Source organism: Sarcophilus harrisii, chromosome 3, assembly GCF_902635505.1.
Source record: "Sarcophilus harrisii chromosome 3, mSarHar1.11, whole genome shotgun sequence".
In the NCBI taxonomy this organism is placed as follows: domain Eukaryota; kingdom Metazoa; phylum Chordata; class Mammalia; order Dasyuromorphia; family Dasyuridae; genus Sarcophilus; species Sarcophilus harrisii.
The window spans coordinates 595,377,316-595,400,234 of NC_045428.1; the positions used below are offsets into that span (position 1 = coordinate 595,377,316).

The window sequence follows — 22,919 nt, forward strand, 5'->3', positions numbered from 1 at the left end:
CCCAGGCAATGAAGGAATGAATCAATCTAAAGGGATTTCAACTAGGAAGACTGGTGGGATTGTTAAGGGACTTGGCCATGCTGGGGGGAGACGAGGGGCTTTTATAAAAGCAATGAGCTAGTTTGGAGTGGAGAATTCTAATAGTGACCAGTAGCGTCCCCAAGGAAAGCTGTTCCAGCCAAGACCCCGAGAAGGAATTGTTTGGTGCTTGGTTGGGGGGGAAGAGTAGGGAGTAGGAGCCTTGACCTTGGTCTCCGAGACTCTAGACTAGAAAAAGCCCTTTTGAAGTCTGGAGACTTGCGGGGTCCGGGATTTCCCTAGGAGTCTGAGAGTCCCAGCAGCATCTGTGGAATAACTAACTCAGTGTCTGCATCTGGAGCTAGAGGCTGAGGAAAGTCGGCTTTAAGACTCTCTAGGAAGGGCATCTAGGTGGCGCCATAGTGGATGGAGAGCTGGGCCTGGAGTCGTAAAGACTCTACTTCCGCAGTTCAAGTGCGATCTCAGACACTTAGGAGCTGTGGAACCCTGGTTATGTCCCCCACCCCACCCCCATTACAAGAGCCCAGCGGAAAAGCTGCCCCACGTCCGATGGGGGCCTACAGATACACCCCAGCAGGAGGCGTTTTGCCATATGTGCTCTGGAAGCCTAAACCCCCTCTCCCTTGAATTCTACACCTACTGGTGGAAAACTTGTGGCGAGACATGTTTAATACCAACTGTCTACCTGTAGCAAATACTTGTTTCAAAAATCTAACCCTCTGACTGACTTAATGATTTGTTGTTGACTCTTGGTGACCCCAGTTTGGTGTTTTTTTTTTTGGCAAAGATACTAGAGTGATTTTCCATTTCTTTCTCCAGTTTATTTTACAGATGGGGAAACTGAGGCATACTTAAGCGACTTGCCTGGGATTACACAGCTAGGCAGTGTTTGAGTCTGAATTTGAACCAGGAAAATGAGTCTTCCTGATTCCAGGACTGACATGTTATCGATTGTATCACCCAAGTACCACTGCAGAGCTAGAATCCAGAGGGAGAAATAATAGCCCGCATGTGCAAGTTGGATTTGAGAAAAGAGCCCCAGGTCATGTATGATTTATGTCTATCTGTGGACATGATTTAGTCTCTACAGTAGAATATAAACTCCCTGAGGGCAAGGGTTGTTTTTTCATCTTAATGTCTATTGCCTTATTCCGGTGCCTTGCACACAGTAGGCACGCAGTAACACAATAATATTTGTGTCTCGGAGACCGGATCCTTTTACAGCTTTAGTGTGTATAACCTTGGCCAAGTAGGAGCGGAAGTCAATGCTTCTTCTCACCTGTCTCAAAGCAATCAATCAACCGGGTGCCAGCATTTATTTAAATCTCTGCCATGTGCCAGGGACTAAACAAAGTTGCCTTCAAATACCACAGGAGGCGGTATTTGAACGAATCCATCACTCATCCAGCCCACTTAAGTAATTTTGTTAATTTGGTGAGAACATATCTATTGAATTAAGTTATCAATGAGACGTGTTGGACCAGGCGAGAAGGCTTCTTAATCAGCCTAGAGGGAGTGAGAGGCATTCCAGGAAATGAAATGGTGCTAGAGAAGTGCAGCGGGCTCCCCTGAGGAGGTGGAGTCAGGCTGGGTGTGGTTTGGCTAAAATAAGGACCAGATCTGGAACCTGGAACAGAGTGGAGGACCAGCCCTGGAGGAGAGAACAGCTCCCTCCTCCCTGAAGGAATTTCTTGAGGGGAGTAGAGTTTCTTCTTCCTCCTCCTCCTCCTCCTCCTCCTCCTCCTCCTCCTCTCCTCCTCCTCCTCTCCTCCTCCTCCTCCTCCCCTTTTTCAACCAGAGGGTCACTTTGTGAACTTTGAAAGGAGAATTTGAAAGATTTTGGAGTTCCCACTGGGATCCTAACAATGTCCAGTAATAGTACGTGCATTCAACCCTCTGAGGAAAGGAAGCTTCAGGTCTCTTCAGAGAGCCTCCGGGGGAGGTTGATCCTAAAGGCAATAGGAAGTTAGTGGGGCTTATCGAGTAACATGATCAGTACAATCACTTTGGCAACTCTTTGGGAACCGGAGGCAAGATATGTATTGTTGTTGAAGGGAGCTTTCCCTTGGCCTTATGGTCTTGAGAATATACATACACATATACATTTATACACACATATACATACATACCCATATTATATATATTTCTTTTTTTTCTAGCAAGCACACACACACTATATATATATATATATATATATATATATATATTATATATATATATATATTATAGCTTTTTATTGACAAAACATATGCATGGATAATTTTTCAACATTGACCCTTGCAAAATCTTCTGTTCCAACTTTCCCCCTCCTTCCCTCTACCCCCTTCCCTAGATGGCAGGTAGTCTGTTGTTAAACATGTTAAAGTAACATATATATATATATACATATATATATTATCTATCTATCTGTCTGTCTGTCTGTCTGTCTATCCATCCATCCATCCTTTTAATTTTCTGCCTGATGCTAGAACTTGAAAAATGTCCCTGTTCAATCTACTACTAGATGGCATAATAGCTAGAATGCCAGGCCTAGAGTCTTGATTTCAAATCCAGCTTCAGAGACTTATTAATTGGGCAAGTTACTGAACCATAATTACCTCAGTTTCCTCATCTGTAAAATGAGTTGGAGAAGGAAACCATTCTAGTATCTTTGCCCCAAAAACCCTTCAATTAGGCTCATGAAAAGTTGAAAATGACTGCACAACAATCCTGTCTTATTTATTTGAACCCCTAATTGGTAGAAGGTGGCCCTTTGAAGCAATTCCTTTTGATGTGTGTGAGAGGCAGCGACTGGAGGGCTGGATCTTGGGAACCAGGAGCTGAGGGGGATCGGGGGCATCCAGGAGCAGCTCATCCCTGGGTTGGCTATCCGCATATTGAGTTTTGGTCAAGACAACCCCTGAAACCTGTATGTGCATAAATGTTTGTGGCAGGTCTCTTTGTAGTGGCCAGAAAGTGGAAACTGAGTGGATGCCCATCAGTTGGAGAATGGCTGAATAAATTGTGGTATATGAATATTATAGAATATTATTGTTCTGTAAGAAATGACCAGCAGGAGGATTTCAGAAAGGCCTGGAGAGACTTACATGAACTGATGCTGAATGAAATGAGCAGGACCAGGAGATCATTATGTACTTCAACCACAATACTATATGGTGATCAATTCTGATGGACATGGCCATCTTCAACAATGAGATGAACCAAATCAGTTCCAATGGAGCAGGAATGAACTGAACCAGCTATGCCCAGGGAAAGAACTCTGGGAGATGACTATGAACCACTACATAGAATTCCCAATCCCTCTATTTTTGTTTGCCTGCATTTTTTATTTCCTTCACAGGCTAATTGTACAATATTTCAAAGTTTGATTCTTTTTGTACAGCAAAATAACTATGGACATATATACATATATTGTATTTAATTTATACTTTAACATATTTAACATGTATTGGTCAACCTGCCATCTGGGGGTGGGGAGGAGGAGGGGAAAAATTGGAACAAAAGGTTTTACAACTGTCATGCGGAAAAATTACCCATGCATATATCTTGTAAATAAAAAGCTATAAAAAAAAAAGACAACCCCTGAAGATCGTGCATGAGTAGAAAGAAGTCGAAATGTCTCTTTGGACCTCAGTTTTCGGGAAAAGGAGAGGAGTTGAACTGAGCCTCACAGTTGTATCTAGACCTGAATCTGCGACCCTAAGACCACGGTGAAGAGATAATTCACACTACAAAATCACAGATACTCTAAGGACGAAGCATTTGCTTTCTAAACCACCAAATGCTTTGTAAATACGAGAGATTGTGAGGTTCAGCCTCAGCTCCAAGCTGAGATCACTCTCTGGTCATGATTATCTCCCTGTCCCTCTCCTCCATCATTGCTCTGGGTTTTAGCTCATTTCTCTTAAGAATGGCCTTTTCACCACCCCCAGTCTGGGACAAAGGACAATATAGAAACCCATAAATTCAGAGGAGGCAAAAATCCAAGAAATGAATAAGAATCCCATAGCTTCAGAGAGCTCTATACAAATTTCCTAAGCATGAGAAACAAGCAAAACGAAGCAGCCATCTTGAGAAAATGCGGCCCAAGGAGGGAGAAATTGTATTCTGGGCTTGATTTTCAGCAATCAGGAGTTAACCCTTGGAGGGCTGAGGGAGAAAAGGAGATTTGTGATGAAATGTATATTAATCTATCTAAGAGTGTACGGAGTTCTAGAGTCTGTGCCATAAGGGGCCAAAAGGGAGTCAACTGACAGACTGAGTCACCTATGTGGAAAAGTCGTGGTTTCTTCTAGCCCTGGACATGACAGATTAATGTCATTAGTGGAGGGGTAAATCAGGAAATGAAACAGACAGAGTTTGCAGAGGTTTCCACAAAGCGGTTTTTTTTTGAGGGAATGACTAAAAAACCGAGTCTGGAAAATAGCACTGTTTAGGCAGATTTGAAACTAGCTGAGTGGTCAGATCCAAAAGGAGAAGTCATAAATGAATGTTTCCATGTCAACTGGGAAGAATGTCTCTAAGAGGAATATTAAGGGAAGTAATTCTACATAATTTAGTATTAATAATGTAATATAATCCTAATAATAAAATAAAAATAAAAAATAAATTTGGGGCAGCCAGGTGGCGCAGTGGATAGAGCACCAGCTCCGAAGTTAGGAGGATCTGAGTTCAAATCTGGTCTCAGACACTTAATAGTGCCTAGCTGTGTGACTCTGGGCAAGTCTCTTAACCCCAATTGCTCAGCAAAAATAAAATAAAATAAAGTATCTCATTCACAGTAGGTGCTTAATAAATGATTATTCTCCTCTCCTCTCCCCAGGGGAATGGGGATATTCTAAGCAGCTCTGCTTGGCCTTATGATGGCCTTGGATAAAGTCAGAGATAGTGTGTTTACCTTATGTGAGAATGAGAAAAAGCTAAGAAGTGCATGATGCAATTAGAAAGATCTTGACAGACTGGAATACTGAGGTGGAATAAAATAGAATTTAATAGGGGTATGTCTACACTATTTATTAATTCCCTACAGGCACTAAGCTAAAGTGACCTTTCAAAGTCAAGACAATAAGCATTTATTAAGCACCAACTAAGTCCCAGGTGTTGTGCTAAGCACTGACGATACAAAGAAAGGTAAAACACAATCCCTGGTGTCCAGAAGCTCACAATCAGGGAGACAGTATGTAAACAATTATGTACACAGAAGACGTATACAGTGTATCTTTATATCGCTGTAACTCTATCATCCATCTGCCACATTGTAAATGATATATAAGTATCATCACAGTACAAATGAAAGCTGATCTCAGATGAAAGGGAGAATGGGGAATGGGAGAGGGAATGTCAGAAGGTGGGATTAAAGTTAACTATGGAAGGAAATCAGGGGAAACTGAGGCAGAGGTAAGAATTCTAGGTATTGTGGAGAGCCAAGGAAAGGGGAGATGGAGTGTGTCAATGATTATGTATAGTGTAAAGTATGAAGAAACTTGGAAAGTAGGAAGGGGCAAGGATGTGACATCAACCACCATTTATGAAGCACTTACTAAGGCTGGGAATATAAAAACAGGCATAAAGACAGTATCTGTCCTCCAGCTGCTTAAGCTTTTATGTGAAGAGACTTCAGTGCTGAAGAGAAGATTTTATATTTGATCAGGGAGTTACAGGTGTGGACAGAGGTGCTTCAGTCAGACCTGGGCTTTAGCAATTCGCTTTGGAGGATGTGTAGAGAATTGGCTAGAGGAGGAGAAACTTGAGGTGGGGACAGCCAGCTGAAGACTATTGGGATGAGAACCTGCATCAGGGTGGTGGTTGAGTGAGTGGAGAGAAGAGAAGTTGTAGAAGAGACGTTATATAGACTGGACATGTGGGCTGAGGTCAGGAGAGGTCTCTTTGCTGGTACCGGGGACAGGGCTCTGTTGCTTTGCCCATATTTGGATCCAGGTTGCAGTCCTAGGTTGCAGCCCCTACAATACAGAACTTGTGGCTGTAGGGAAATGTAGACCATGGTCATAGTTCTGGAATGGAAAAAAGTGCTTGTGGTCACTCATAGACCACAGGCCAAAGCAGTAGTAGACACTCCTCTCCTTAAATTGGAAGAACTGAAAACTTACAAAACCCCAGAGCTAGCTCTGAGAACAGCAGCAAGAAAGCCCTGAAGTTTGGGACAGTGCTCCCTCTAACCCTGGGAGCAGAGCCTCACTTTAACACAGAGATAAGAGGCAAGAAGTAGGCTGGAAAATGAACAAATAACAACAAAAAAGAACCTGACAGAAAGCTATTATGTGACAGGGAAAATCAAAATACAAACTCAGAAAACAAAGGTAAAGCTTCTCTATCGAAAGCCTCAAAGAAGAATGTGAATTGGTCTCAGACCCCAAAAGAATTCCTGGAAGAGTTCAAAAAGGATCTTAAAAATAAATTAAGGTATATGATGATCAATTCTGATGAATGTGACTCTTTCCAACAATGAGATGACTGATGCCAGTTCCAATGATCTTGTGATGAAGAGAGCCAGCTACACCCAGAGAGAGGACTGTGGGAACTGAGTGTGGATCACAACACAACATCCTCACTCTTTTTGTTGTTGTTAGCTTGCATTTTGTTTTCTTACTCATTTAGTTTCCTTTTCGACCTGATTTTTCTTGCGCAGCAAGGAAATTGTAGAAATGTATTTACACATATTGGATTTAATATATATTTTAACATGTATAACATATATTGGATTGCTTGCCATAGGAGGTGGGGTGGAGGAAGGGAGGGAATCTGAAACACAAGGCTATGCAAGGATCAATGTTGTGAAATTATCTGTGCATATGTTTTGAAAATAAAAAGCTTTAAAAAATAAAATAAATTAGGAGAGAGGAGTGAAAAATTCAAAAAGAAATGAGTTATATAAGAAAATAATGAAAAAAATCAACAGCTTGGTAAAGGAGATACAAAAATGCTGAAGAAAATAGTACATTAGAAAACATAATAGATCAAATGGTAAGAGGCACAAAAATCCACTGAAAAGAAGAAAATAGTACATAAGAAAACATAATAGATCAAATGGTAAGAGGCACAAAAATCCATTGAAAAGGAGAACTCCTTAAAAAGCAGAATTGATCAAATAAAAAAAAAAAAGATGTACAACTCTTTCTGTTATTATTTGCTTGTATTTTTGTTTTTCTTCCCAGGTTATTTTTACCTACTTTATAAATCTAAATTTTCTTGGGCAGCAAGATAACTATAAATATATATACATATATTGTATTTAACATATACTTTAACATATTTAACATGTATTGGTCTACCTGCCATCTAGGGGAGTGGATGGAGGGAAGGAGGGGAAAAGTTGGAACAGAAGATTTTGGCAAGCGTCATTATTGAAAAATTACCCATGAATATGTTTTGTCAATAAAAAGCTATAATAAAAAAGAAGGGAAAAAAAGAGGTACAAAATCTCACTGAGGCAAATCATTTCCTTAGAAATTAGAATTTGTCAAATGGAAGCTTATGATACCATGTGACATTAAGAAATAAAAAAGCAAAATCAAAAGAATGAACAAATAGAAGAAAATGTGAAATACCTCATCAGAAAGACAACTCATCTGTAAAATAGGTTGAGGAGAGATCACTTAAGACTTATTGGACCATCTGAAAGTCATGATAAATTTTTTTAAAAAGCTGAGATATCAAATTTCAAGAATCATCAAAAGAAAATTTCCCTGGTATTCTAGAAGCAGAGAGTCAATTAGAAATTGAAAGAATCTACCAGTTACTTCCTGAAAGAGATTCCAGAATGAAAACTCGTCAAATTCCAGAGTTCCCGGGGATAAGGAAAACATTGTATGTGCCAGAAAGCAACAAGTATTCTAGAGCCAAAATCAGGATAACACAAGATTTAGCAGTTTCTACTTTAAGGGATTGGAAGACTTGGGATATGATGTTCCAGAAGACAAAAAATCTAGGATTATAGCCAAGAGTCACCTACCCAGTAAAATTAAGTATAAGCCTTCAGGAAAAAAAGAATATTCAGTGAAACAGGATTTTCAAGCATTTCTGATGAAAAGAACAGAGATGAATAGAAAATTTGACTTAAATTATATAGCCTTGGAAGAACTGAACACTTAAAAAACCCTAGAATCAAGAGAAACATAAAAAAGTGAATAAGAAAGAGAAAGCATAAGGTTAACTTGTTTACAATCCTACCTGGTAAGATGACACTAATAATTCCCAAGAACTTTTTCTTTGTTAGTTAGGGCAGATTGAAGGAGTACACATAGATGGAAGGCATTTAAGTCAAATGTAAGGAAATGATATTTAAAAATATAAAATTTAGGGGGTGAGAAAAAGGATGGGGAGAAGGGAACAGGGAAAGACAGAATAGAGTAAATTATCTTGCATAAAAGAAATATGAAAGCTTTTACACCAGAGGAGGAGATGAAGGAGGTAGGGGAGAGTGCTTGTACCTCACTCTCATCAGAACTGGCTCAAAAAGGGGACAACATACACATTCAGTTGGTTATAGAAATCTATATTACCCTATAGGAAGGTAGGAAGGGAAGGGGATAAGAAAAGGGGGGGGGTTGATAGAAAGGAGGGATGATTGGGGGAGGTAGCAGGAGCAAAATGCTTCTAAGGCTGGACAAGGTGAAAATAAGGAGTCGGATAAACAGGGGAGGAAATAGAATAGAGGGAACACACAGTTATCAATCATAACTGAAAAATATTTGTAGCAAGTTTCTCTGATTAAGGCCTAATTTTTCAAATATTTAAAAAACAGAGTCAAATTTACAAAAATATGAAGCTTTCCCCAATTAATAGATGGTTTAAAAGATCTGAACAGGCAGTTTTCAGACAAAACATTCAGGGCTATCAATAGTCATATGAAAAAATACTCTAGATTACTATTGATTAAAGACATGCAAATTAAAATAACTCTGTGTTATTATTAAATTAAATAAATTAAATTAAATACAAATTAAAATAACTCTGAGGTACTATCCCACACTTATCAGATTGGCTAGTGACAGAAAAGGAAAATGGTATATGTTGGAGAGAACGTGGAAAAATTGAGACACTACTGCATTGTCAGTAGAATGGTAAACTGATTCAACCATCTTGGAGGGCAATTTGGATCTACGTCCAAAAAACTAAATAAACATATATACATACTCTTTGACCCAGAAATACTGATGTTAAGTCTATGGTCCGAGGACATAAAAATCAAAAAAGAAAAGGACTTATATGTACACCAAGATCAATAGTAGCTCTTTTAGTGGCGGCAGAGAACTGGAAATGGAAGAGAATGGCTGAACAAATTCACTATTATGATGGAATTCTAATGTGCTATAAAAAATGAAGAGCAAGATGCTTTCAGAAAAACCTGGGAAGATTTACAGGAACTGAAGCAAAGGAATATGAAGAGAATCGGGAGAAAATTGTACCCAGTAATAGCAATATTCTTCCCCGTGATCAACTGTGAAAGACTTAGCTATTCCCGGCAATACAATTATCTAAGACAATTCCGAACGACTTAAAATGAAAAATGCCAGCCACCTACAGAGCAAGAACTGATGGAGCCTGAATGCAGACTGAAACATATTTTGTGCTTTCTTTATTTTTCTTGTTTATTTTTGTCTGTTTTCTTCCACAGCATGACTAATATGGAAATAGGTTCTGCATGACTGCGCACGTATAACCTGTGTTAAATTGTTTGCCTTCTCCATAAAAGGCTAGGCGAGGGAGAGGATTTGGAACTGGGGAATTTTAGAAAATGAATGTTAAAAAAAGTATTCTTACGCGGAATATGGAAAAAAATATAAAATATTAAATAAATATATATTTTAAAAATCCTGCCAGTCAGTAGATTGCTGAAAGGAATAAAAAAATGAAGTAAAAAAAGAAATCACCTTCACAAGTACAAGAGGGGAGAGGATTTGCCTGAAAAACACAAAGACTTGCCCTGCAAGTTCAATGTGAGTCCTAAGTGTTGGGGGCTGCTGAGAAGGCTCCCCGAGAGGGCCCAGCTTCCAGGGGGGGCGTGAGCTACTCTGCGCCGCCGGGCCGCGCCACTTGGGGGCCGAGTTTAAGGAAGGCGGCATCTGGGAGGCGGAGACCCCTGGTGGGCATGTTTAGCTGGGACAAGAGGCCTAAGGGACAGAAGAAATGCCTCCCACCCCCCGGGGACGCCGAGGTCCCGGGGCACGGCGCAAGGCAACGCTTGCCTGTCCCGGGGAGGGTCCTCCCAGATCGGGGCGGGAGCTCCCGCTGACGAGCCTCAGGGAACTTGGCCGCCACGTCCCGGACCGGACCCTTCCTCCCGCTCCACGGGCGCCTTGAAAGGTGGTCCCCGCTCCCAGCCCCGGGGGGAGCGGCTCTCCCTCCTTCCGCTTTTATTGGCGACCCCCGTCAGACGGCGGCCCGCACACAATAGGCGCTCAATAAATGCACGTTGCCTGCCCGCCTCGGAAGGAGGAGGCTTGGCCTGAGTGGGTCCAGCGAACATCGGCTAACGGCGGGATGTGGGAGACGCTCTCGCTCAAGGGCAAGGGACGCGGGGCTTCCCCAGGGGGCTGGGATGTGGCGCCCCCTGCCGGGGCAATCCTCTCGCACAGCACCATGGGAGCCGGTCCTGGGGAGGGAGGGAAAGCTGAGGGGGCGCCGTGGAACAGCCCCGACCTCGGGACGGCCCGGGACCGGTCACCCGGCAGAGCGCGCCCTCTGCAGCCTTTTCCTCCGCTCCGGGCGCTGGCTCCTGCGCTCCCGGCCTCAGCTGGGCCCTTCCCGGGGCAGGGCCACTGTCCAGCCCGAGCGCCGGGCACCGGGGCCGCCGAAGGGCGGGGCCGGGGGGGGCGGGGCGGGGGGAGCAGGACGGGGCGGGCTCAAGTCCGCGTCAGCAGCAGGAGAGGCAGGCCGAGGGCGAGGGGAGGGCTGGGCGGGCCTGGCCCCAGCCGGGGCTGACGCCTGCTGGCGGGCGGCACTGCTGCTGAAGCAGCAGAAGGTCTGCGGCTGGGCCAGGTAGAAGAAGGTGGCGGCCAGGTGGGGGGCCTGGCACCAGGCGGGCGCCGCGCAGCCGCGGACGGTGTAGCCGGGGCCCCAGTGTCCTGTGGGAGCGCGGGGGGGGGGCAGGGAAAGGAGGCGGCGTCAGGGCCCGGCCCGGCGGCGCCGGCTTCCCCTGTGCCCTGTGCCCTGTGCCCTGGGGTCTGGGCTCTGCCCCAGCGGGGCCTCCCTACCGAGGCCGCCTGCCCCGGGCCGGAAAGTGTGGAGAAAGTGGGAGAGGCGGAGAGGAGGTGGTGTGTGTGAGTGAGAGAGTGTGAGGTGTTCTGAGTGTGAGGGTTCTGAGTGTGAGGTGCTGTGTGAGTGGTTCTCCGTGTGAGTGTGTCTGTGTGTGTGAGTGAGTGTGTGAGAGTGTGAGTGTGTCTCTGTGTGTGTGTGCGTGAGTGTGTGAGTGTGAGAGAGTGTGTGAGTGTGAGTGTCTCTGAGTGTGAGAGTGTGCGTGTGCGTGAGTGTGAGTGTGTCTCCGTGTGAGTGTGTCTGTGTGTGTGTGAGTGTGTGAGTGTGAGTGTGTCTCTGTGTGTGTGTGTGTGAGAGTGGAGGGAGGAGTGTGAGTGTGTGTGTGAGCGAGTGTGTCTCTGTGTGAGTGTGAGAGTGTGTGTGTGAGTGTGTCTGTCTGAGTGTGAGAATGTGCGTGTGCGTGAGTGAGTGTGTCTCTGTGTGTGTGAGTGTGTGAGTGTGAGTGTGTCTGTGTGTGTGCGTGAGTGTGTGAGAGTGTGAGTGAGTGTGTCTCTCTGTGAGTGCGAGAGTGTGTGAGTGTGAGTGTGTCTGTGTGTGAGTGTGAGAGAGTGTGTGAGTGTGCATGAGTGTGTGTGAGTGTGTTTCTTCTGTGTGTGAGTGTGAGAGAGTGTGTGTGAGAAAGTGTGAGAGTATGTGTGAGTTAGTGTGTCTGTGTGTGAGAGTGTATGTGTGTCTGTGTGAGTGTGCATGAGTGTGTGTGTGTGAGAGTGTGTGAATGTGTGCATTCAGGGAACTCTCACTAGCCCCCATCCCTCATCCCCCTCCGGGCCGTCCTCCCCTCACCCACACAGGGCTCCTATCTCAGTCTGAAGTTTGGTGATTCTATCCCTGAGCCTTCCTTAGAGGGTCGTAGGACCCTGACCCCTTAGAGGCCCCCAGGTCCTCCTTTCCAGGGGAGGCAGCCGAGGCACGTGGTCACAGAGGAGCAGGACTGAATCTGAGCCCAGGACACAATCCCCTGAACTAAGGGACCCTGACTCTTCCTTCCACCCAAGAAATCTCTACCATGGGGTGTACTGCCCTCCCTTTTCCCCATAAGAAGTTACTCCTCCTCCTCCCATGGGAATTTCTGACTCAGTTTCCCTACTTTGCAATGAAAGGTTTGCAGTGGAGGGTCTCTAAAGGTCTGCCCTGCCCTTTGACCCCGTGTCCTTCACGTCCCCTTCTCACAGGGGTCCCTTCCCCACCCTCAGGGGTGTGGGATCCTTACTGTGGGTGCCGGTGGCTTCAAAGCACCTATTCATGGGTCCCCGGCAGGCAGTGAGGGTTGTCTCCTCCGGGGAGCAGCCGTGGGTCCTGTTCCCCTCACAGCTGTGACACTGAAGGTCATTCAGGAGGTGGTCTGAGAGTTTCATCACTGGGGGCAAGGAGGGGAGAGAAAAGATGTGGGTTCCCCAGCCCGAGTCCCCAGGAGCCCGTCCCTTTTCTCCAGGTGCCCTTTATACCTGCAATGACCCAGGCCCACTTGACCTTCCTCCGTCCTTCCACTCCCCTTCACTTTCCTTCCTTCCTCCCCCTCCTCTCCGTCTCCCTTCCCTCCTCTCCTCTCCCCTCCTCCCTCCCTTCAACCTTCCATTCACCTTCCACCTTCCCTTCTCCTTCCCAGCTTCCATCCTTCCCCTCTCTACCCCTCCCCTCCTCCTTCCCTCCCAGCGTCCCACTTCCCTCTCTTCCTCCCCTTCCCCTCTCCTTCCATCTCCCTCCCTTCCACCTTTCCTCCTCCTTCCCCTCCCCTCCCCTCCCTCCCTCCCTCCTCCCTTCCACCCCTCCTTCTCCCTTCTCTCACTTGGACCACTGATGCACTGGCTGTAGTTGCAGCATCTCAGGAACAGAAACGTGTCATTGTTGTGGAAGCCGTATGCGCCGGGGCAGTTGGGGAAAGTCCCACAGCCGCGCATATAACGCTCGTCCGAGGGACCTGCTGCTGAGGTCACATGGGGGGTCAGTAGTGATGGGTGGGAGGGAGGCTCGGGAGGGGGAGAGGGAGAGGGAAAGAGCGATTAGGGAGGGCGTCCCCCACCCGTCCTCACCTTCTGGGTTGATTTGGGTGATCCTCTCCAAGCACTGGTCCGTGGGGTCTGGGCAGCGAAGGGGCAGGGTCCGGCCTCGTTCACAGCTTTGGTCAGAGGAGGCACAGGACTCGCACTCTAAGGTCCGAGTCCCAGGGAAAGTAGGGCTGGGATCTGAATCGGGGAGAAGGAAGAGAGTAAGTCTGCTGGCCCCAGATAAAGGGGGGGAGAGAGAGAGGAAAGAGAGACAGAGAAGAAAGAGGAGGGGGGGGGGAACCTACTCTAACATCTCTCACCTGGAAGCTGCAGGAAGAGAACTTTTCTGAATTATAACTTCCTTGCCTGCCTGATTTCTCCACCGTGAGGTCTCATTCACCTGTATTCTAGGCTCTAAAATCTCTCCCAGTCCTGCCATTCCATGATCTAAGGTTCTGTCCAGATTTGACCATCTACATCTTTTCTTCTGAGGCCCTTCCCAGCTGTGACTTACTCTGTGCTAAGGTTCTGGGCCCTGAGGTCCCTTCCAGTCCTGCCATCCCACATTCTATGGTCCCCCTCATCTCTGAGAACCTCTAGATTCCCTCCAGTTATTACAATCTGAGTTCTAAAAGCCCTCCCAGTTCTGTACTCTCCCAGGCTGACTCCTCCCTGCTCAGCGGCTCTGGGCCGGCCGGACCCACTCACTGGCTTCCAGTTCGTTGCAGAGGTTAGAGTCACACACGGTCTCCTTCAGCATGATAATCTCCTGGCTCGTTCGGTAGGACATGGAGCTGTTCTCTTTCCCCATCTCAGCACAGCCTCTCACCACCACTTCCAGGTCCTGTCCTTCTGGGGAGAAAATATATGCAGGGAGACACGTAAGCCCTTCCTCGGTCTCCTTCTGGTAGCTCACCCAGGGACCCAAGGCTTTCCATCCTTTGCTTACTTCTCTGAACTTCTCTGGCAGCTTCATGAGGGCAGGGCCTGTGGCAAGTACAGTGCTCTGCACACAGTAGGGGCTTAATAAATAGCAGTGAGACAACAATAACAGCTAGGGTTTATATGGCACTTTAAGTTTGGCAAAGTGCTTGCCAATAGTTCCCCACAACTCTGCAAGGTAGCTTATTGTATTGCTCATTTTTTAGACGTCAAGGTCTCGCATCTAAGAAGCGGCTGAGGCCAGATTTGAACTCCGTCCACTGCACTACCAGATGAATGAATATCTCATCCTCCTACTAGACACAAGAACTGGGGACGTATTTATTTTTTTTGAGGGGGGTTAATTAATAATGCCTTTATTTAGAATCCATACATGTTCTTTTTTTGGGGGGGGGGCGCATTTTTACTAACTTGAATATCTTCCTCAGAGCTAATCATATGTCTCAGCTCCCAGCAGGGTTTAATCTGGAGATTGAATAAATAAATGTCTCCTCCCCATCCTGGACCGGGAGCTTCATGAGGGCTGGGGAGGTGTTCTACCTGGAATCCATAGCCCTCCTTGTCTTGAGCTGGGTTCTGTCCACTGTAGAAATGCTCAATATTTGTTGAAATAGCTCAAGTCCATTTATTGGGAAGAAAAGAAGCATGTTGAGTATGTGTAGGTCAAGGGTGGGAATTGGGGCCTAGAGGGAAAAGGGATTCAAACTAGGTTCTAAGATGGGTCTTAGCTAGCATCTCCCTACCGCTAATTCGGGTGAATGATATCATTGAGCCATTATGGAGCATCAACTTGTCCTTCACCCAAGGTTTGACTGGAACGTGGGCAAAGGGAACAAGAGATCTGAGCCAAGACAGGACAAATGGAAATTTAGAGTCATAAATAAAGGGGGTACTTTTCTTCTGCAGGGGAGAAATAGACTGTCTATGGGGAAATTGGTTTCTCGAGTTTCTAGGAATATGGACATTTATCCCTGGCATGAGTCAGAAGACAAAGATGGGAAAAAGAAGACAATTCCAGTAGATGTTGGGCAGGATACGCCATCTGCACCCAGAAAAAGAATTATGGAGATTGAAACAAATCAACACATGATATGTTCACTTCTTTTCTCTCCTGTGGCTTTTCCCTTTTGTTCTGATTTTTCTCTCCTGACATAATTCACGAAGAAACATATATTTAAAGATGTCTAACCAGAAAAAAAAACAATAAAAAAGAAGGGAAGAAAAATGGTGGTCAGTGCTTCCCTTCTGAGGATCTTGCTAGGGGTGCTAACGTTCAGAATGAAGTGAAGTAGGTAAGAAAGGTGGTTGGTTGGGTGTGGTTATGGGTAGTAAGAATCCTGGAAAGATTTCTATGTATTTATGGAAGGTAAAAGGAGCAGGAGAACAATGGATAAATAACAACAACATGGTAAGAACCCAAGAACTTTGAAAGACCTTGAAATTCTAATGAACATAATGAGAAACCATGACTCACTGATGATGGAGGTGATAACCTAGCTCCTAACAGAGAGGTGACGGGTTCAAGATGCAGAAAAGAGGCACATCCGGGTGCCATGAAATATGTAGAAATTTGTTTTTGTTAATTTATTAATGTTTGTTATAAGGGTTTTCTTTTTTTTTTATTTCAGGGATGGTAGTCCCCCCGAAACAAGGTTTTTTTTTTTAACTTGTTTATTAACTTGTTCATTGAAAAATAAAATAAAATGGCGAGGGGAACTATATATCAGGGAAGGATAGGTACTAAAGAATAAATAGGAGGACCGCTGTCCAGGATGGATGGGGTCCTGAAACTAACAACAGAATGCAAGTAGGGCTGCTTGGATTTTGCCTGTTTTCTTTATCAAAGAACAACTCTTCTAGACTCTAAAGGAGAGATCGAAAATAAAAGTTTATGCCCAAGAAAAATAAGGAGACAGGAAGAAGAAACTAGCTAGCCCTGAGCAAGCCGAGTTCCCTAGCTGAGATGACCTATAGCCTCAACAGGATTAGCTCAGTTATGAATGGAGAATAGGCCTAGAGAAGGGCAAAAATCATCCCAAGATTTTGACTGACTGTTTCTGGAACGTATAATGAAAGAGAGAGCTATGGAAAATCCAGGAAAAAACAGTCATTGCAGCGGTGGTTTTCACCAAACTGGGAAGTCACTTTGAGGCTGACTCGATTGCTTTTTTTTGACAAAGTTCCTAAACTTAGAGATTAAAGGAATGCATTCAGTGTAGTTCCCCTAGGCCTTTAATAAGTCTGGATTTGGAACAGTATTTACTAAACTGGTTGGGGTAAGTGCTTGGGATGCACATAGGAAAGGGAGCCACTTCCTGCTCTGAAGGTGGTTACCTTCTAATGGGGGGGGGGGTAAATTATCTAAGGGGGCTTGGTTCAAGGCAGATGGAAAAGTGAAGTTTTGCTTTGAGAAGGCCAATGTAAGAGCCAGAGGACCCTTGGGAGTTATGGCAAGGCAGATGGTCACTCCCCCCTCCCCCAAGGGGATAATGAGTTCAAGGGTTATAGCTCTGGGAAACTCAGCAATAGTGGGGATGTGGAAAGCATCATCCTATCCATGGTGGACATCTGTGGGATGGAACTGGGAAGCAAGGCCATGAGGAGGGTTGGCTGGGGAAGGGAAAGGTCCGTAACTCCCTTTAGAGGCAGTTAGTCTATCAGAAAGATACAGCCGAGGTGAATTGGAACCCATTAAGTGGCCCAGTGATTTGTATTAATGGTGAGGGGTCCACTCATGAGAAGATCTCCAGTGGAAGTCCCAGCGTTCTGCCCTTGGCTCTGTGCCATTTAGTATGTTACCTTAGTGGTGTTGGTAGTGGGGGGAACCTCTGATTTTTTACCACATCCTTTCACTGAGGTACGTGTTCCAAGGGTGTCTCTCCAAGGCTACTCATTGTAACAAATCATAAGCTCCCTCACACCCTGGCTACACTCGAATAAAAATACGTCTAACATGTTCATGCTAAGAACACAATACTAACATAATGCACAATTATAGCTAGCATCTAGATAGCACTTTACAATATGATCTCATTTATTCCTCACAACAACTCTGGGAGGTGGTGGCTACTAATATCCCCATTTTATGGATGCAGGAAATGAAGTAGCAGAACTTAGGTGACTTTTCCAAGATCACACCATTAGAAAGGGTCTGAGGCTGGATTTGAACACCAGACTCCAGTCCCCGTGCTCCTTCCACCGCCCAATCCCCGTTGTCTTAATGACAGAATTTCCAATGACCTTGATGGTCTGTGGGATATGGTGGGACTAGCAGTAGATTTGGCAACAGATGAAGTGGGTTGGCCAAGTCACTTCCCCATCTGTGCCTTCATCTTTAAAACGAGGAGGGTCACCTCTGAGGGCCTCAAATCCACGAGTCCGTGGACACTGGGTCAAAGCCAACTCTACAGCATTTAGCGAGGGTTACAAGCAGAGAAAAATCAGCAGATTTAAAATGGAGGAAGCTTGGTGAGACAGACTTCTGTCTGCCAAACATCTGGGGGGTTTAGTGGACTGCCAGGGCAGGATGAGTCATTAGTGTGGCGTGGCAGCCACAAAAACCAATGGGATCCTGGGAGGGGCAGGAGGGAGGTGAGGGTCCCACCCTTAATTGAGGCCATGTTTTGGATTCTCATCCAGTTCTGAGCGTGATAGTTCAAGAAGGATATTGGAAAGCGTCCAGTGGAGAGGATGGTAAAGGACCATTGTGTCCCCCAGAGGAGGATCTGATGGAACTGGAAGGATTAAAGAACCCGGGAGATTTAGCCTGGAGAACAGAAGACTTGGTTGAATAATGGAAGGCTTGTCATGTGGAAGAAGGATTAGAAATGTCCTGTCTGACGCCAAAGGGCAGGACCGGGAAGGAGACTTCAGCTCCCATACAGAAAAACCTAGCGGGCATTTCTTTGTGGAATAGGCTGCCTCTGGGGGGCAATCTTTAGCCAATCGGTCAACAAGCATTTATCGAGCTCCTGCTGTATGCAAGGCACTGTGCTAAGTGTAAGATGCAAAGACAGTCAAAAAACCCAAACCAAGCCAAACCAAATTCAGTCTCCTCCCCTGGAGGAGCTCACAGTGTATTGGGAAAAGACAACATACAACCATATACATGTGAGATATTTATACTGTAAATGGAAGGTAGCCTCAGAGGGAAGGCAGGGGGATGGCAGGGCTAAGTGAGAAGATAAGAGATCCTGTAGAAAGTAAGATTAAAATCCTGAGTCTTGAAGGAAGCCCAGGAAGTGGAGGTGAGGAGGCAGAGCCTTTCCAGACACGGAGGACAGCCAGCGGAAAATCCGCAGAAGGAATGGCTTGTTCCAAGGACAACCTGGAAGCCGGATTCACCGAATTGTAGAGCACATGGTGGAGAAATAAGATGTATGAAGACGGGAAAGTGCCGGGGTTATTTGTTCTTTTCTTTTTGGTAAATAGAGCGCCAATGACTTGCCCAGAGTCACACAGCTAGTGAGTGTCTGAGGCTAGAGACAATTTCAGGGGTTCTTGACTAGAAGTTTAAGGTTCTACTTTAGAAAGCTTTGAGAAGCCTCAAATTGAAAACTTCAATGGGGAAGGAATATGGAGGTAAGAAAGAGAAGAGAAGAAACAGTCTGAAATATCACTGGGGTAGAGGGAAAAGGAAAGCAGAGAAAGACCCAGAGTCCGGAAGATTATGGGGGAAGGAAGTTGGGATAACCCAGATGTTTTATCAGGGATTTTTTTCCAATTGCGATTCTATGAAGCAAATCAAACTTCAGGAATAATGTCGAGGTTTGTAGATCGGAAAGAGACTCAGTATGGCCTGGAAGGCTATAATATTTTGAAAAGGATCCGGATAGAAAAACATGTCAGCTAGCACTGCCCATTAAGACTTTTTTTAAAGATGAAAGGGGAAGCAAGATGAGAGAGCTTTCCAATGGAGATTAAGAGGTTGAAACAGAAAACAGAAGTTACACGGTTATATGTAGAAAGAAGGATGGTCTACCACCAAGGAAGAAATAGATGAGAAGTTTGGGAAACAGCCTGCTAGCCCAGCATGGAGGATTGGAGGAATTGGGAATTATGGGTACCTTCTAAATTGGCTGTCCTCCAGTTGCTCCTCATCTCTGACTCTTAAAACCCCTCAGTGGCCTTAAAATTTGCCTCCTACAGGAAGCCTCTCCTGCTCTTCTCCATTGTTAGTGTTCCCCCGGAACCCTCAAAATCACTTCCATTATATTTTTCTGGTTTTGTACATGCCGTTTTGCACTGAGGAACACTAGGGGGCACAGTAGACTTCTGGACACTGAGTCAGAAGGACCTTCAAGACATTTTCCAGCTGTGTAATCTTGGGCAAGATACTTAACCTCTGTCTCATTTTTTTTTCCAGCTGTGTGATCTTGGGCAAGATACTTAATCCTTCTGTGTCTCATTTTCCTCATCTGTAAAATGGGGATGATAATAGCACCCACTTCCCAAGAATGTTGGAAGAATCAATGAGATACTTGTAAAATGCTTTTTGGGCCTTAAAGTGAATTTACCATTAGGAAGTGAGGGGTGGGTCAACTCCTTTCTCTGAACTTCAGAGACTTAACGATCTTCTAGCTCAGACACGCTATGATTTTGTAAACTGAGGTTTACTGAGCAAAAGGAGAAATCTAGGAGGGGGGAGGGACAGTGACTGAAGATAACAAAGCCAGTGATGGAGTCTGCTTGCAGGGAGGAGGCGAGACTCAAGGTACTAGTGGGAGGGGGGGGGGGCAGTTTGGCCAGGAACCCTGCCAGACAGCTGGTTCTAGCTCCTCCTCCGAGCTCCTCCAGGGCCTTGCTGGGTGATGTTTGGCAAAAACTCCTCTCCCTGGGCCTCCAATTCCCCATCATAAGTGAGAGCTGGAAGGAAAGATCTCCAAGGGCTTCCAGAGTCCTGCCAGGACTATTTTATTGGGACGCTTAAGATGGGGGAAGTGGTAGAGATAAGGCTTCTGCCAAGCCCTCAAAGGAGAGTCCCTTGGGGCACTTAGCCCAGGTTCCTTATAGTGGGTTCCTTTAGTCCCAAAAGGAAACCCACGGATTAGTCCAAATTGGGCTGGTCCTCAGCCCGGCTCCACCCGCTCCCACTTCCTATTTTCATCCCCTATGGGCTTAGCAGGGTAACTGGGTTCGGCATTCAAGGCCTTTGGCATCCTGTCTCTGTCTCTAAGTGACCGAGTAACCTTGGGCAGCTGAGAAGCTAAGAGCTCTGGGAGTTTCTCAGTTTCCCAGTGTGTCAGACAGAGGGATCAGAGCGGAGCATCCACCTTTGTCTGCTTCACAGGGGCCTCGCGGAGACAAGGCTCCCCGTCCCCCAGAGGGAGGAAGGGGGGCAGCTGGGCACCTCCGGGCTCTCACCTTTCCAGCGGTTGCGGTACACGGTGGTCCGGCACAGCTCCTGCCCCGGGAGGCACTCTTCCACCGAGCACGGCCCGTGGCTCTTGCAGTGGTGACAGCTCAAGGCCGAGGAAACTGGGGAGAGCGGGACGGGGTCCGTCAGAGGGGGCTGGGGCCGGGGCTTCCCGCCCCGCTGAGCCTCGGTTCTGTCTCCCCCCCCCCTCACGCTCCGTGCCCCCACCCTCCCCGTTGTCCCTCCCCCTCTCAGCCTCCCTCGGAGTCTCCCCCTCGCTCCGGCTCTGCATCCCTGCCCTCCCGCTGTCTCCCCATCCCTTCAGCGGCTTCTCACCTGCGTTCTTTCCCTGCCCTGCCCTAGCACTCCTCACTCGAGCTCTGCCCTCCCCCCACCCGTATTCTGTCCCCTCCTGGACCCCCCCCTGGGCCCTATCCCAGCGCCCTCGGGCCCCCCCCCCCCAGCCCATGTCCTAGCCCTGACTGTTCCCAACCCCCAGCTCTGGATCCCCGCCGCCTTCCCCGCCCCCGATCCCCTCAGTGGACCCTCTTTCGTGGTTTACTCACATCCCTCGCTGCGCTTCCCTTGGGTTACTCATCCCCTACCCCCCGGGGCTGCTTCCTTCCCGCACGCCCCCGCCCCAGCTTGACTAAGTTCCTCTATCTCCGGTTTCCCAACCCCGGGTCTGACTTGAGTGCGGGCTGACGGGGGAGGGGGCGGGAGACACCCCTCCTGAAGCGCCACCAGCGTCCGATCCCTCCCGTCGGAGCCCTCCCGTCTCGGGCCCTCGGAGGACTGGCGCTCCCCCCCCCCCCCCGCCCCGCGCTCCCCTTCTATTCCATCCTCCGTCTCTCCCTCCAGAGGGTCCCGACAGCCTGATTTCTCCGAGTCCGTCGGAGTCCATCCGAGCTAGGAAGCCGGGGTCGGCAGCTGGCTCCCCGGGCCAACCCAGAGAGAGACGCCCCTTCCCGGCCCGTGACTCAGTTCTCTCATCTTGAAAATAACAGGGTTGGATTAGCGGGCGTCAGCCTTCCCACCCCCAGATCCAGGATGCCCCTCGGGAGGGGGGACCCGAATGAGGGGGGGCTTGTCCCCCGCTGCCTGTCTCTCTGCCCCTTTCTCTACCATACTTTATTTCTTCCTGCGTTTCAGTCTGTCCTGGGCTTCCCTCAGGAGAGTAACGCGAAGAAGGCTCTTCCCCGCCCCTTTCTCCAGAAACCCCAGAACCCCCTTCCCAGAATCCTCTGGGTCACCCACCTGGAGCCCGGGCTGAAGCCAGCCACAGGAGGCACAGGGTCAGCGCCCTCATGTCCAGGAAAGTGCAAACGCTCTCCCCCTCCGCCGGGCTGAGACTGAGCTCGAACCGATTTGTCCCATCCCTTGAAGGAGGTTTCACGCGCTCCTCCCCGAGGCCCCAGGAACTCCCCCTCCCCGCCCCCGCGGCCGAGCCCCGGCCGCTGCTGCTCCACGCCCTCTCTCTCCGCCTGCGGCTACCTGGCTCTTTCTCTTTCCCCCATTCCGGACTGTGTCCGCCCGGGACCCTCCCCCCATTGCTCCAGTGTCCCCACGTCGGAGGTCTCGCACCTTTTAGCCCGTTTTCTCTCTCCCTGTGTCTTCCTCCTCCTCCTGGCTCCCTCGTGCCTGTCCTCCGTCGGTTTCTTTGCCTGTCTCTCCATCTCTTTTTCACCTGCCCGTGTCTTCCCACGTCGGGCTGTCTCCCTCTTAAGCTCCTCTTCTCTCTCTGTTTCCCAGCCTCGCTCTCCTCTCTTTGTCCTTCTCTCCAAGTCTCAGTTTCTCTTCCCTTTAGAGAGACTGACCATTCTTACCACCCGACTTAGCATTTCTTTTTCTTTTCTTTTCTTTTTTTATAGCTTTTTATTGACAAAACAATATGCATGGGTAATTTTACAGCATTGACATGGAACAAAAACCTTTTGTTCCAACTTTTCCCCTCCTTCCCCCCCCCCCTCCCCGGATGGCAGGTTGACCAATACATGTTAAATATCTTAAAGTATAAGTTAAATACAATATAAGTATACGTGTCCATACAGTTATTTTGCTGTACAAAACGAATCGGACTTTGAAATATTGTACAATTAGCCTGTGAAGGAAATCCAAAATGCAGGCGGACAAAAATAGAGGGATTGGGAATTCTATGTAGTGGTTCCTAGTCATCTCCCAGAGTTCTTTCTCTGGGCGTAGCTGGTTCAGTTCATTACTGCTCCACTGGAAATGATTTGGTTGATCTCGTTTCTGAGGATGGCCAGGTCCATCAGAACTGGGCATCATATAGTATTGTTGTTGAAGTATATAATGATCTCCTG

General features: G+C 47.1%; 1 protein-coding gene across 1 annotated transcript; it reads right to left on the minus strand.

Moving 5' to 3' along the window:
- Positions 1 to 10,788: 10,788 nt before the first annotated feature.
- Positions 10,789 to 21,977, minus strand: PLAUR (plasminogen activator, urokinase receptor). The gene is made up of 7 exons (XM_031961683.1): positions 21,853 to 21,977; positions 20,604 to 20,717; positions 14,007 to 14,150; positions 13,344 to 13,496; positions 13,100 to 13,237; positions 12,524 to 12,670; positions 10,789 to 11,123 (listed from the first exon to the last, which is right to left on the minus strand). Exons 1-7 carry the CDS (start codon positions 21,902 to 21,904, stop codon positions 10,789 to 10,791), a joined length of 1,083 nt encoding a protein of 360 aa, XP_031817543.1. The 5' UTR covers positions 21,905 to 21,977.
- Positions 21,978 to 22,919: the final 942 nt, after the last annotated feature.

Excerpts from the sequence above, each read along its gene's own strand:
- PLAUR (XM_031961683.1), bottom strand. The coding sequence starts at position 21,904 with ATGAGGGCGCTGACCCTGTGCCTCCTGTGGCTGGCTTCAGCCCGGGCT. Across the intron at positions 20,718-21,852 it reads GGCTTCAGCCCGGGCTCCAG|TTTCCTCGGCCTTGAGCTGT; the intron begins GTGGGTGACCCA and ends CGCTCTCCCCAG. Across the intron at positions 11,124-12,523 it reads TGAAGCCACCGGCACCCACA|GACACTGGGGCCCCGGCTAC; the intron begins GTAAGGATCCCA and ends GCGCTCCCACAG.